Source organism: Barbus barbus (genome assembly GCF_936440315.1).
Source record: "Barbus barbus genome assembly, chromosome: 26".
Lineage (NCBI taxonomy): Eukaryota > Metazoa > Chordata > Actinopteri > Cypriniformes > Cyprinidae > Barbus > Barbus barbus.
The window spans coordinates 26929481-26945246 of NC_136754.1; the positions used below are offsets into that span (position 1 = coordinate 26929481).

At 34.4% G+C, this 15766-nt stretch overlaps 2 protein-coding genes across 2 annotated transcripts in view; one reads left to right on the forward strand and one right to left on the reverse strand.

Annotated features, from left to right (window-relative positions):
* Window positions 1-15766, reverse strand: part of LOC306846144 (tyrosine-protein kinase JAK1-like) — an 830156-nt gene that overhangs the window by 43815 nt on the left and 770575 nt on the right. The window lies entirely within an intron of this gene.
* Window positions 1-15766, forward strand: part of LOC306846451 (3',5'-cyclic-AMP phosphodiesterase 4B-like) — a 34497-nt gene that overhangs the window by 6389 nt on the left and 12342 nt on the right. Inside the window, exon 2 of the mRNA XM_079379856.1 lies at window positions 6392-6517. Within this exon, the coding sequence (XP_079235982.1) occupies window positions 6476-6517 (42 nt within the window). The 5' untranslated portion in view covers window positions 6392-6475. The remainder of the gene's footprint in view (window positions 1-6391; window positions 6518-15766) is intronic.

Sequence of the window (15766 nt, forward strand, 5' to 3'; positions counted from 1 at the left end):
TTACAGGCAGCACGCTACATGACGAACCTGTAGTGTTGTTTTGGAACGACTTTTCAATCTCGCAGGGTTCAGTGAAACTCGTAATCCAAAATACTGAACCAATTGTATTGTCACGCTCATTGCTTTAGAAATGAAAAACCCTGCTTCTCATAGCTTGACCGGGTTTGGAATGGTTGGCAGAACAAAAATAAATAGATCCTATTCCTATTGAAGAAGTCACAAGTCTGTGAAAATCTACATCTGTACTTTTTGCTCTCAATACATAAACTTTTATGCCCGGACAGCTTATTTTATCGATCAAGTACACAGTAACCCGTGTTTATGGTGGGACAGGAACATCATTGTGGGTACAGCATGAGGTTATAACCAAACACTGGTTCTGGTAATAAGATTGAGCACCATGGAGTCTTTGTTTCAGCTCAAATAACATATTGTGTCTGACTCAATACACAGTACACGCCTGTTTGTCAGGAATAAGGACGCAAGAAGGGCATTTTTGGTATTTAGCTACAGATTTACTAAAACTAATATGGCTGTACTGCTAAAAGTGAAATCAAAAAATTACAAACTACAGGTTATTTTTGTCTTGTTAACAGTATTGTCCAACACAGACCAGTTTTGAAATATTTGGGAATCATCCATATTTGTGTTTGTTCACATACATCTCAAAACACTTAAATCACTTTGTTGTGCACATGTAAAACATCATAAACACTCAATGAGATGTTACTTAGAGACCAGACATACGTAATAAAGTTGTCACACTCTTCTTCTAGAATGATCATTTTATTAGCAAACTATGCCAACACTCACTGGTGCATCCAGGTCACACTTTTGTGTGTTTTTAGATTTATCAATGTTAACAAGCAACTTTTGGAAAAAGCTTAAAAGCGATAATATGGATGGTGAGCGTTTTGAAAAAAACAAGTAGTTTGTGATATTTCGATTTCACTATTAGCAGCATAATGGTATGTTTAAACGATGTACTAAAAACTGAAAAGTTCTCCTTTGTGTATTTGAAAAGTTTCACGTACAGTTGTCAAAATGATCCCCGTTCACACGGATCTGTGAAAATGAGTAAAAATGCTGTAATTACGCATGCCAGGCCAGTAGATGGCGATGTCAATTTGTAAAGAAACACTACTCGCTCACATATCTAAAGACTGAACATGTAATATGCATGCGCATGTTGTCACTGTTTTCACAAATTTGCATTTTTTGAAATTTACCCAGCGATAATGTTATCAGTTTCAAAAATATGTGCTTTGAAACCCATTTAAAAAAGCCAAAACGCATAAACATGCTTCTATTTTTAACTGAAAATGGTAAACATCTCCTCAAAATGTGTTGTAATTTTCCATAAACCAAGTATAGTTTGTGTAACGCACCAATCATCAGCTTTTGCCATAGTTGCAAGTAAATATTCTGTCATCTTTGCAGGAGTTTTGTATGAAGATTGACATTTATAATTAGCAACATTATAAGTGAATAGCAGGCAAAATGTTGTTACAACCATAGTTATACCTGGGTACAATATGCATCATCATTTTACAGTACACGGTACATCATGAAAATAGCATGTGAGTGTGGACGGATGGCCAAAATGTAGAAATAAATATGTTTTCAAATTTGTTCAGTCAATGTGGATAGATGTTAAGTTCAGAGTTATATTTAACTAGGTGGAGAAATATGGATATTACACTGTAAAGTCTAGATAATCTCATCCCAATTTACCTGTCCAGACCTTTCCCCTGACATGATTACAGTTCATAGCTGCTGTTAGAAACTAGACGCAAACTAAATTTCAACCTAATTGAATCCATCACCCTATGTTCTTTTGCAAAATCATTTACATTTTACATTTACATTTATTCATTTAGCTGACGCTTTTATCCAAAGCGACTTACAGTTGCTATATATGTCAGAGGTCGCACGCCTCTGGAGCAACTTGGGGGTTAAGTGTCTTGCTCAGGGACACATTGGTGTCTCACAGTGGATTCGAACCCGGGTCTCTCACACCAAAGGCATATGTCTTATCCACTGCGCCATCGCCACCCCCCCCTAATTTATCTTAGGAAAATGTGTCCAACAGATTGAGTAACCCCACCAAATTAGAGAAATATAAGAAGGAGAAAAACAGAAATGAGAAAGTGTGAAATGTGAAATGTAAATTGGCTAATCAAGGTTCTGCACAAGAGGCAATGCAATCATTTTTCACCTTGCGCATAAAAACTGCATGGAAGTGAGGTAGAATCCATCAAGGCCTCATTATTTATCTCCCCGACCTTAAATTTCAAGGTGTAATTTATTTGGGTGCAAAGGCAAATAAAAGGCAAACAGTTTTATCAATGATGAATTTAGGCTGTTTGTACTATCAAACCTTGAATTTGTCCATTTGAAAAGGTAATGATGCACATGAAAGTGTAGAAAACCATGCCAGTTTACTTGTGAAAGGCTTGGTCAACCACTCAGTATAATGTAATATAACCGGATTGTAACCATTTGGGGAATTCTTTATACCAGTACTTGGCATTAGACAAGTGGTTCTCAATCAGGGGCTGAGTAAACTTCAAAGGGGGCTTCAAAATGAAATAAAGTAAGACAAAATAAAACTTTCAATTCGCCCCTGAACAGCTGTCTTTGAAAAAACAGGGTTCCTACAGTTTTGGAAAAGTTGGATGTACTATATAAGGTAGCCTAATTTTAAAAGTGAGATTTCTAGACCTGAAAAACTTTTGGGAATGATTAAAATCTTAAAACTCCATGGGCCTTTTTATAATGAATAAGTTTCCTAATGCAAGGTTGCGAACCAAACTTTAGACACTTGAAGACAACATAAGGCAAGGAGACATGTCAGAACTTTTATACAACAGTTCATTCATTCCTCGAGTGGAACAGACGGATTTCATTTTCTACATATAGGAAATAATTTTAATAATAACTTACAAACCATTTTTTGTTGAATCCATTAGCCCTCGTGTTTTTAAATAATCAAGTTTAACAGTGGAATTCTTGGTGGAAAAACTACACTACCCATGATTCTGCTTCTAAATCAGATCAGAAAAATCAGATAAATGCAACAAGCAAATCATTAGTGCCGACTCACTCCCATGAAGCACTGTGAATGAAGTCAATCTCCCTACACTCTGAAACTACTTAAATATTTGTATATAACAAATATTTTATAGAATATCTCGTTTCTTTTGAATATGTGGAATATGTACTAATTTGTTTGAATATGTAGTTCTTTCCCCCATTAAAGCTATTAAATGATCAGAATGATCACAGTCTTGTACCTTTAAATTTTTTACCTTTATCTGAACTGTTGTACTGCCTTTTTTACTCCACTTCTCATGATAAATGACCCAAAGTGTCATTGCTAAGACGCTTTCAAATTAGTAATGGAGGTTTAGACTCATATTTTGAACTAGCAACGGCAAGAAAGGACAACACACAAGAGAGTCTTTGGGACAGTCCTTAGTGAGACCTATCTCTATCTTAGGAGTTGCTTCAAACCTATCAATTTGTTATTTTACATGTGGTCGTAAATCAGTGGGGTTCCGACTAAAAACAAGTCAGCTCACTTCTCATAGCGTGACAAACAGCAGTGAAAAAGCTATGCCAAATCCACATAATCAAATCCAACTAACCAAGTAACTGTATATAGTTAAGACAGCAAAGTAAATAGACTTATCAACTTTTAAAAGGGAGTAGAAAACATTCCCTATCGTTTTTTATTGACGTCCAATCGGTTTTCAGATTCTCTTGCAGAAGCTATAAATATTTGCTCCAGTGTTTATTCGTGTGTTAGGCTGGTTAATTACATTTCTGTTGTGTTTATACATTTACAAAATTGTTTTTTTTATTTGCAAACATCTTAACATATGAAACACCATCCTTATAATGCGTTATAACTGAACAAGACCAAAATTCATGTTTTTAGAAGCGTGCAGGGAAACATACAGTATACCAAAAGAAGTATTTCCATGCCTTAGTTGGTTAAAAACCGATGCTTGGACAAAGTTGAGTGTTTCAGCTGAACAGGGATCTTTAAGGCCGGGGACAGAGCCATCTGCTGTGGCTCAGAAACACAAAGCCATACAGCGATCCAGTCAGACTTCTGATCTCAGTGCCAATGAGAAATGATTGTGGCACTGTTTGAAAACTGTGATTCACTCTCATCATCTGACCAACCTCAACAAGCTTGAAAAAACCTGTTACAAAGAATAGGCTGATATTTTTAACAAACTGTATATGCAACGATGGCAGTTAATCATAAAATCTTAATGTAACAAATTGTTCTCAGCTATATTAACCTATTTGTTTTGTTGTTCTGTTTCTATCATAAAATCAAAGCAAAACAAGTTGGCAAATCTTTGAATATATTGTAAGGCACTATACAGTAATTACACTGCACTGTAAAAAAAAAAGAAAAAAAGTTGAGCCAACTTAAAATTTGAAGGCAACCAGCTTCAGCAGATTTTTGAGTTCTCTCAACTTAGTTTTGTAGGAGATTCTCAACTTTTTGTTGTATAAACTTAAAACAACAAGCTGAGAAATCTGCCGAAGCTGGTTGAAGCTTAGGGTACAAATGCCACTGAAATTAGTAAAAAGGGCTCCAAAAGAAATACAATTATTTTTTGTTCTTTATATTTACAACACATAATATAGTTAAGCAATATCACACAAGTGTTGTTTTTCCTAAATATCAGCACAATCAAAAATATAACATTGATTCAACCATTTTTTAACAAATTGGTTAAGTGAATAATTCAATGTAAAGAAATTTAAAATGACCAATACCCTACAGACTTTTGGACTAAACAGACACATGTAAATGATGATATTTGATATTTCCAAAACCGCATACACCCCATGAACAACAGAATGTTCATTGATAGTTATCTGGTCCTTAATAACATTATATAATGTAAAAAATAAATTATATATGTATCATTCATGGAACATTTTTTTCCCAAAACATTTTTGTTCTTGTTTTAGAATGTTTAACATTTGCACACACAGAAAAAATGCTTTTAAAACGTTAAAAAAGACGTTAATTTCAATAATCTAGTGACAGAATTACTCAATGTTTGATTTTGTTTATTGTCAGATTACAGTTACATATTTGATTAAAGTTACATTGTTTACACGTTTCTCCGAGATTTTTTTTTTAAACAGTTAAACAAATTCATAGGTGGGTCTGTTTGCATTTGTGCAACAGTAAAGAACTTAAAATAGAATAAATACCCATTTGTAATCAACAAAGCATTCTACACTGTGTTCACTCTGTTGATTATAATGAGTGCTATTATCCTGAGGTGTTGAATCGAGCTGCTCACTTACAGAATAGACATGGTTCAAACTGTGCCAAGCACTAAAGAACTTTCCACCGGTTGACAAGCAATTTACAGAAACATGAGGACAGGTGCATCTCAGGTGCACACACACAATGTGTTTGGTGTCAATGTAAAAACGTTGAACACTCAAAATGTGTGTATTTTCCATTTAGTTTCCCATGTCCATTCCACACCATCTCTATGCATTTTAATAAAGAATTATTGAGAATTAAATTGCCTCAGGCTCTAACTGTTAATATATAATAAACTCTTTACCCACTAGCGTCCGGATCTATACGTTAATCTATACGTTTAGCACTATAAAGTTGCAGTATCTGCTGTTTCCAAAAGTTTGATATTTATTTATTTATCTTTCAATCTAAACAAACTTGTAATATTCAATGAAACTCTGAATTTTCACATTTGTGAGCCTGGAGCACAAAACCAGTCTTAAGTCGCTGGGGTATATTTGTAGCAATAGCCAAAAATACATTGTATGGGTCAAAATTATACATTTTTATTTTATGCCAAAAATCATTAGGATATTAAGTAAAGGTCATGTTCCATGAAGATATTTTGTACATTTCTTACCGTAAATATATCAGAACTTAATTTTTGATTAGTAATATGCATTGATAAGAACTTCATTTGGACAACTTTAAAGACAATTTTCTCAATATTTAGATTTTTTTGCACCCTCAGATTCCAGATTTTCAAATAGTTATATCTTGGCCAAATATTGTCTGATCCTAACAAACCATACATCAATGGAAATCTTATTTATTCGGCTTTCATATGATTTCGTGCTCCAGGGTCACATTTTGGAATGAAAAGTCAATGTGAAACACAGTATGACATTATAGAGTTAAGATAGTATAACCAATTGTTTATAATTTGACGTTTCTTTGGTTTACTGTCTTCATTCTAATGTTTCTGAACACAAGAAAGTAACATCAAAACTGAGACAATTGTGACTTTTAATTTGTAAACTGGCCCAGTGGAGGGTTTGATGAAAAATGATGCTAATGATTTTTTTCCCCCTCTGGCTACAGTTCACAGCTGAAGTTCATTTGTATGCCGGTGGAGAATCCCGAGAGACAGAAGAACCTTCTGAGCTTGAGCTGTCAGCAGAGATCATGAGGAAGAGCCGGAGCGTCTTGGCAGTGACACCTAGTGATGTGAGACATTTTGTGTTTCAACGTGAATAGAAGATAATGATATGCAGTGATTTTGTTTTATTCTGCCCCCAATACACACAGAGGTCCATGCCATTTAGATGTTTAAAAAAAAATCGCTTCTTGTTTTTCTCCTAGTTTGCCCTTTATATGTTTCACACCTATGAAGCAGCCAGGTTTTCTCTAAAATATGATGTTCTTCGATTTCTAGAGAAAGCACTAAAACAATCAGCAAGCTCTAGGCTAGCGTGTCTACAAGAACATAAACAACCAATTAACCACAAACCCATACGCACACACATAATATTAATAGCTATTTATGAGGGACATGGGAAAAGTTGGCAGGCACCATAAAACCTCGACAGAGAAAAGAAGGACAGACAGAGTTGAAAAAAGGGCAGTCATTCATTTGTCTTCTTGATGTTTTTAATTACCTGAACTCGGTTGGTTGTAGCCAAATTAGTCTTAACGTTTCACAGTCTTTGAAGTCTAATTTACATAATATTAACTCTTCTGTTTAAAGGTGAAGTGTGACAGTTTTCCCCTCTAAATATGTATTCTCAGTTAGGATTAGGGTCAGCATAGAAACAAAGAATTGTGATTTACCCATTTTACTTCCAAAAAGTGAGGTGAATTTGATTTTGTCCATTGGAAAGTGATTATGAAAACGGACTCTGTGACAGGTGGTTGTAGGCTTAAAATGTTATAGTGCTTTGTGATGTTGGATTGTCGTGTCAAGATTGTCGTACACATCACCAAATAATAATTAGGATTGTCACTATACCAAATTGTTATGAATTGATCAAAACCTCACAGGTTTCATAACAGACTTTAGTCAGGGTGGATGTCATATTGAATTTAATGCGGATAAAAACAAGGCTATGCTGGATAGACAGTCTTTACAATGGCACATACTGTATAAAAGTCCTAGATCGTGTAATTTTCACAACTCACAAGTTTTAAAAAGCTTTTATGGAGTTGTTGTCTACTGAAAGACTTGTTGTTATTAAACAACAGTGCAATCGGGTGGACTGGCCTTCTGGCATATGTTTTTCTGGTGGGTCGACACACTTTGGAGCTGATACTTTGGCCCATCATGCAGGGACAGCGATGCATTTGTTTGTCTTCTGTATTGATAGCATCAACCCAATTGCAATGCGCCATAGACAAACTGCTATATTGCAGCTGTTCCATAAGTGCCACCTACTGGCAGAGAGTTCATTTGCATTTTTAGCATAATTTCACAAAGCTAAAGTCAGACCATTCTGTTTGCTTTAAATCTTGTAATTGTACAATCTAATTTAAATAAAAATGACTGCTCATGCTACATGTATGTAGCATTTTTGTTTGGACTGTGATTAAAATGAAGTAGTTGCCTCTAATGGCTACAGATTATTATTATTACTTTTTTCAGTTTAGCCTGTAATCGAGCAAATAAACATTTGTTCATGTAGCCTACTCTTTCATTCTTTCTTGTCTCTTGCTTAACGAAAAAAATCAGCAATTGGTATCAGAATCAGCCCATTTGCTGACAATCATGATTAGTGTCTGTGAGTGTGTATTTTGAATGACAGTGTGTGTATGTGTGTGTATAATATATATATATATATATATATATATATATATATATATATATATATATATGCGTGCTGTCCAACTGGACCGATTCTGATTGTAATGATGGGTCATTTGGGCCAAAAAAAGCGCTTAGTGACGCTTCCAAGACATCGCTCTGTTTGTTTAAACAACCTGAAACTTCTGTCTCAATCAATGGCATGATTTTGACACGGAACGACCGGTTTGTCTGAATAATGGCTGGTGGTGCTTTAGTTGGGCGGAAGCGGCAGTGAAAGTGTTTGGGTAAACGATCATTATCTCTCCATCTGGTGCATTAGTCACGCAGAAATTACACACATGACCTTTAAAGAAAGGTACACCCAGTATTGTCTTTACTTATGTTATGCTGGCCGATATGACTGTCTCTTGTGTCTTTGAAAAGTAATAAATAGATATGACATTATTTCATTTTAAACACAGAGAATTCATAAAACACCCTCTCGAGTTCTGAAATAGGTTCCTGTACTTAGAAGAACAATACCTTCGCTTCTTCAATAGTCTATTTGCAAGTACACATGCACAATGAAGTGAAATAATGAGGCTGGTATTGATTGTCTGTAAAAAGCAGTTCTCACGTTTCTTCACCAGCACTCAGTGAATGCTTGACACTCACCTCTCCTGCGTATGATTAAAGTCCACCTCTGAATCCCTGCTCAGTCTGTAGCAGCAGCCCTCTTCATTGAAATCCTTCTCCAGAACAAGTGCATCTGATTATTTACTGAGACTTTCTCAACCAGTTTTTCTGCCACTCAGATGTGGATGTAGAAAGACTGCAAACCCTTTTTAAATGCACGCTGTTCAATTATTTCACAAAGAAGTGGAAAGTAAAACATTGATTTAAACATGAAATTCTGAAGTAGAAAGGCTGAAATAGTATTTTTTGTACAGGGTGCTACTTCAATAATCACTGTTTTATTTGCAACTTTGAAAAATCATTTGCATAGTGTAGATTTTCACTCTTTTGATTGAGAATTTGAGTGGTGCTTGCCTGTGCATAAGTTGCTGTACTAGGAAAATGTGGATGGTTTTTATCACATTGTTATGCAGTTGCTAGGCTGGTTGCTTATTAGTTCAAGCCAATAAAGTGTCAAAGGTGTATGCTGTGAAGCTTTGTGATGCTAAAATGTTACAGAGTTTTTGTCAGAGTAAGTGTAGAAAATGTTTATGATTTATACAGAAAAAGACTAAAAGTGCTACAACAAATGCCTGTTAATTTGTTAACTCTAAATTACCTTAACATATAGCTACAGTGGCAAATTTTACTGTAAAATAGTCAGATTTGTGATTTTAAAAAAAATATGACCATAATTTAGGTGAAAACGATGAAAAAACTGTAAAAGCATGACACATCATATATGCTTTTTTCCCATTTTTGGGTTACATTTATTTAGTTAATGCTTATTGATTTATTTTAGTGTCATGTGTGTTACTCTTGGCCATTTTTTCAGAACTTATGCTGAACTCTGATTCTTCACGTGAAATTCTACTGTATTTTTATGGTAGTTATTAGTACATTTTAAGATACAAAGCAGAATGGGGTAGTTTAAGCATCTTGGTACAGTATATTAAGTCAAGACGCATTTATTTCTATAGCGCTTTATACAATACAGACTGTTTCAAAGCAGCTTTACAGTAATAAACAGGAAAATAACAGTATTAGTGTTGCAGAATTCATCAATTATTAAGCTAATTTAATTTTGGCTGTGAAGCAGCTCTTTAGAAGATAATGGTGTCATTATTCAGCTCAATTTAATTCAGTGTTGATTAATTTAGTTCAATAACAGTGTCACTGTTACAAAGTTCATCAGTTATGAAACAAACTCAATGCTACTATAAAGCAGCTCTAAAGGAGAGAAGTTAATAGTGTTATTATTCAGCTCAAATCAGTTCAGTGTTGATTCAGTTCCGTTCAATAGCAGTCATAAATTATATATTATAAATTTCCAGTTTCAACTTTCAAGTTGTGAAATATACAGATACCAATATGCCATCCTGTAATACTTTATACATTGTCACCATATTTTTGCAGTGATCTTCTATCAACCACAGCTTGTTTTTTTATGGGGGGTTACTGTATTTGTGCAATTTGAACTTTTACATTTTGTTTTTGGTTTCAGCATCTGAGACAAAAAATAAAAATGCTCAACTGATATGAGTCCATATTATTTGTTAATAGTGGGCATTTTTGCTGATGGACAAATAGGTCGCTGGTCCGAGCTGTATTTGTCCAATCAATGTTATTGACATTGTAAATATGGAAAATAGGACAGCAGTCCAGTGTACAGTGTGGAACAATTTCAAAAGCCCATGTTCTGATTGAATAATGATATCTACAGTTGCTTATGCAATGCATGTTTCAAAGAACAAACAATTATTGGTCAGTTTCCCACTTGACAGATATTAAAACATTTGTAGGCTGGTTTTAGTGCTGTGACTGTGAGGCTGTGACTCTCATTGAGTCAGAGACATATGACTGCAGGAAGGCAGGGGAACATAGAGAACATGCTGTCCATCTGTTCCTCTAAGCTACAGGAGAGAGTCTGTTTGTCTGATGCTCATGATCTCTTAGGGCTTTATTGATTTGGGCATTAGCGTTTTCCCCAAACTGCAGGGCTTAAAGTAACACCATTATTCCACTCTTAATGTGCAGGCACGTTTTTTCCTGAGGTCCAAAGGATTTTGTGAGGTCCAAAGAAAGCCAAGCATTGGTTTTCCAATCATATCCAAACCCCTCAAGACCCCTTCCTCCTCTCGCTGAGCTCTGGCCGTACGTGTTTACTGACAAGACTTGTATCTTAACCAGGGCTCGCAAAATCGTTAGCCCGACGTCCCGGGGCTATTGTGTTTTCCAGTCGGGCTACCAAAATGTATCACTGCCCTTAAATACAGGGCTCACACGCAGTGTTCCCTCTAAGCCGAGCATGCGCGCGACCGCGCAGAAGAAATAATGTGCCTCGCGCACACAAAAATGAGTTGGGAAGCCATTTGATTGACTGCCACCAGTAAAAGGGAAAGAATAGCAATGCTCGGGCAAACCGCTATAGAGCTGATGTCACGACAGAGGTAGAACGCGGTTTACAGGTTTCATAGAAAGAGAACGATATGCTGTAGAAACGGAATACTTCAATAGTTGCGATGCGCTCAACACGAGAGCCAATGCAATGACGTGAAATAAAACGTCCTCATGTATTAAAGAAGTGCTGGAAATAGCGGAGGATGGGCAAAAAACGGTAACAAAACTCTGAAACATGTACAGTCACAGTGCATTGTACAAACTGTACTTCATAACGATGTTTAGACAGCTATAGAAGAATTCATCTTACAGATGTCAGCTTAAGTTTTGCTTCAGTTTGTATTCTATTCTATTCTATTAGTTTAAATAGTTTGTTTTGATAATATATTATGTTAGGGCTATATTATAAACCTGATAAATAATTGACCTGGTTTTTGAGTCTTTGACTTTTGAGTCTCTTGCTCATCAAGGCTGTATTCATTTCAAAAATACAGAAAAAACATTGATATAGTGAAATATTATTGCAATTTCTAATATTGGTTTCCTATTTTAATACCTATACTTTAAAATAGCATTTATTCCTGAGATCAAAGCTGGATTTTCAGCATCATTACTCCAGTCTTCACTGTCCCATGATCCTTCAGAAATCTGTCTAATATACTGATTTATTATCAGTGTTGAAACTGTTCTGCTGCTTCATATTTTTTTGGAACCTGTGTTACTTTTTTCTTTGATTCTTTGATTAATAAAAAGTTTAAAAGAACAGCATTTATTCAAAATAGGTCTTTACCATCAATTTTATCCATTTAACACATCCTTGCTGAATAAAGTTGATTGAACTTTCTTTAAACTTTTTTAAAGTATCTTTAAAAAAAGAAAGAAAAAAACTTCTGACCCCAAACGTTTGACTAGTTTATATTATAACACAAAATCTTTGACTAAACACTGTTCTTTTTAACTTTTTATTTTTAAAAAATATCTCAGGTCCCAAAAAATACAGTATAAAAAATAAAATACAATAAAAAAGCAGTACAACTGTTTCCAACATTGATTAAAAATCAGCATATTAGAATGATTTCTAAAGGATCATGTGACTCTGAAAATACTGCGTTGATTCACAGGAATTAATTACATTTTAAAGTATATTAAAATAGAAAATTTGTTAATTGCAATAATATTTCACAATATTATTTTGTGAAATAATATTCAGTATTTTTTATCAAACAGATACAGCCTTGATGAGCATAAGAAACCTCTTTAAAAAAACAAACTTTTGAACTGCAGTGTATTGTACAGTAAAAATGTTTTCTCATGTAACCTAAAATGTACATCATTTAGTTACATCAAGGGTCAAATCAAATATAAATAGCACATTAAAATTAAAAGTTACACACTTTTTGTGTGCGTGCTGTACAGGTCTGGTATAAAGAGTGCTTTTGCACAGGTGCCCGAAATGTCTGCCCAATAGAGAAAAGTTTTGTTCAGCAAGAAAAAGAAATAGAGGGAACATTGCTCCCACGGGTCCTTAAATTTGATACAACTAAACTGAAGAGTTTTTAAGGCCTTAGACAGTTTTAAATACGTTAAATGGTATAAGAAATCATTTTAAAATTGCCTTAAATTAAGAATTCTGCAGATACCTTGTAAATAGTAAAATAAAACTCTTTCCATGATATTCGTTGATATTTGTGTATTGAAAATATTTTTGATTGATATTTATGGTCTTTATTATATGTGGGCTAGTTAAATAAATTTTCGGGCTACCAAAATCTGAAGAGTACCTGCCTGAAGGGCTACCAGGGATTTAGACATTTAGAAAAACCCTCAATCATACTCATTCTTAAAGGAGTTGGAGTGGTTGCCATGGTTACCTATCCTCCCAGCGATCGGCCGGTCTCTGGACATACATCCATGTATGTCTTTATTTCTCTTTTATGTATTTGTTTACTGGATCGATGCCTATGGGCAGCCTTATCCTTCTTCACCATGTTTCCCTCAATTCAGTCAATGAAAATATCTCATTTTCTCTCTGGGCCTGATGTTTTTCTCATTCAACGCAGAGCGTAGCAGCCTTCAGGGCTTTAATGCTGTCTGAGCTGAGGAGGCGTCGCTTGTATTGCAATGGCTGTAACATCTGTAAAGTGTGACATGATTATTAGATGATACTTCATACGCTTCTCATGGGATTCCCCTTTTCTATCAATTCATTTCCCCTCTGTTAATTGACTGAGCTTTCTAATCCACATGAAGCCATTTTTACCTAATCTTCCACTGTTATCCAGTAAAAAACATTTAGTTTCAATGCTTTAAATTTCACTGCATAACAGATTGTTCAAGATAGACCCCTATATTATGTGATATGTTTCCTGTTGTAGGACCATACATTTTTTGTTTCATTGTGACATTATTTACATGACAGTTCATGTAAATCTTTATTATCATTCTTAAAGATAGTTGTCATCACTGTATAATATACTTTATTTATTTATCTATTTGGGACCCTGGACCACAGTCTTAAGTCGCTGGAGGATATTTGTAGCAATAGCCATAAATACACTGTATGGGTCAAAATTATAGATTTTTCTTTTATGCCAAAAATCATTAGGATATTAAGTAAAGATCATGTTCCATGAAGATCTTTTGTAAATTTCCTACTGTAAATATATCAAAACTTAATTTTTGATTAGTAATATGCATAGCTAAGAACTTCATTTGGGCAACTTTAAAGGTGATTTTCTCAATAGTTAGATTTTTTTTGCACCCTCAGATTTTCAAATAGTTGTATCTCTGACAAATATAATCCTATCCTAACATATCATACATCAAGGCAAGGCTTATTTATTCAGCTTTCAGCTGATGCATAGATCTCAATTTTGACAAATGTACACTTTAGACTAGTTTTGTGGTCCACGGTCATGTTTTTTCATTAATTCATTTACTTATTAATTTATGAATGAATTAATGAATGAATCCAGTGCACATTATTTATGGAAAATATGTCCTGAAATGGTTTTCATCAAAGAATCCATGTCTTCAAAAAATATTAAGCAGCAAAAGCTGTTTTCATAATAATAATACTAATAATAACTATTATTAATATTTCAGCATCAATAATTGCTAATAATTGAGCAGCACATGATCATGTGACACTAAAGACTGGAGTAACGATGCTGAAAATTCAGCTTTGCGTCACAGGAATAAATTACATTTTTAAAAATATTCACATAGAAAACAGTCATTTTAAATTGTAATAATATTTCACAATATTACGGTTTGTACCTTTTTTTAACCATAAATGGGTATTATAATGTGTATACTAAAATTCTAGTACCATTATTATACTTTAGAATTTATATCATAGGCCTACATAATATGCATAATAAAACAATACATTTTTAGTTACTACTGACCATTAAATTAAAAATACTGTAAAACATAAGTTTGAAAAAATCCAGACGTATTACAGTAATGAGAATTTTGAATGAAAATGACCCTTAATGGTCCTGTAATAGAGTTTTATTCTTGTAAAATCCAATTTTTGGAATGAAAATATGCTTTGGGATGAAATATGACCCAGACTTGTTCTAGACAGGTTTCATGAGATTCACCCAATTACTGCCGTTGCTTTCTGATACAGCTCTCCATCAAAGTGTCAATACATTTCCCAGAATTATAGCCCATCCTAAACTCACGTTGATACTCTACCAGTCAAACAGAAGCAGTAGCTGTTTTCTCTCTCCCTTCTCAATCTCTGGATTCTCATCAGTTAGCTATCCCAATATACAGGCCGTGCTCGAGGAATTCCTGGTAACGCTCCTCTCTTCAGGGCAATTCTGATTGAGCAATAAACATATTTTGTGGTGATATATTGAGTCTTCTGCTATAGGCTGTTAAGAAAGGATGTTGTCCAGCGGCTCCACTGACAGTGATATGCAATCACACTGAGGGAGCCAGCCATTAAACAAGCTGTATCTATAAAGAACTGTCAGGAGATAGAGTCAACATGCTGGAGCAGTAGAAACTGAACAAGGCTCTACATCAGTCACGTAGCGTAAATGAGAGGCTCGTTCCCTTGAGCGCTGTATATAACCCAAAGCTACTTCACTGACATCAACCTGAACAAACCAAGATAAGAACACAGTTCATGGGCTGAGCTGATTGACAAAGTCCAGTCCCATACTTGTGTGTTTGTAAAAGTACTTTTAAGTGTAATAAGCAAATTTCAAACAGAGGGCAAAATTGTCATTTTCATGAAAATGGTTAAACAAATGATGCACAATTGAATAATTTCCTGCTTCTGCATAGAACGAGTAATTTTCATTTTTGGATGAACTATTTTGGGTTATGTAAGATTAAAAAAAAAAAAAAAATATTTGAAGAAATAATATTTGACAAGGATACATTAACTTGATCAAAAGTGACAGTAAAGGCATTCATAAAAGTTTTCTATTTCAAATAAATTATGTTGTTTTCAACTTTGTATTCGTCAGAGTCAGTTTTCACAAAAATATTAATTAGCAAAAATTTTCATCATGATAATAAAAAATAAAATAATTGATCATAACTGAGTAGCAAATCAGCATATTAGAATGATTTCTGCAGGATCATGTGACTGAAGACTG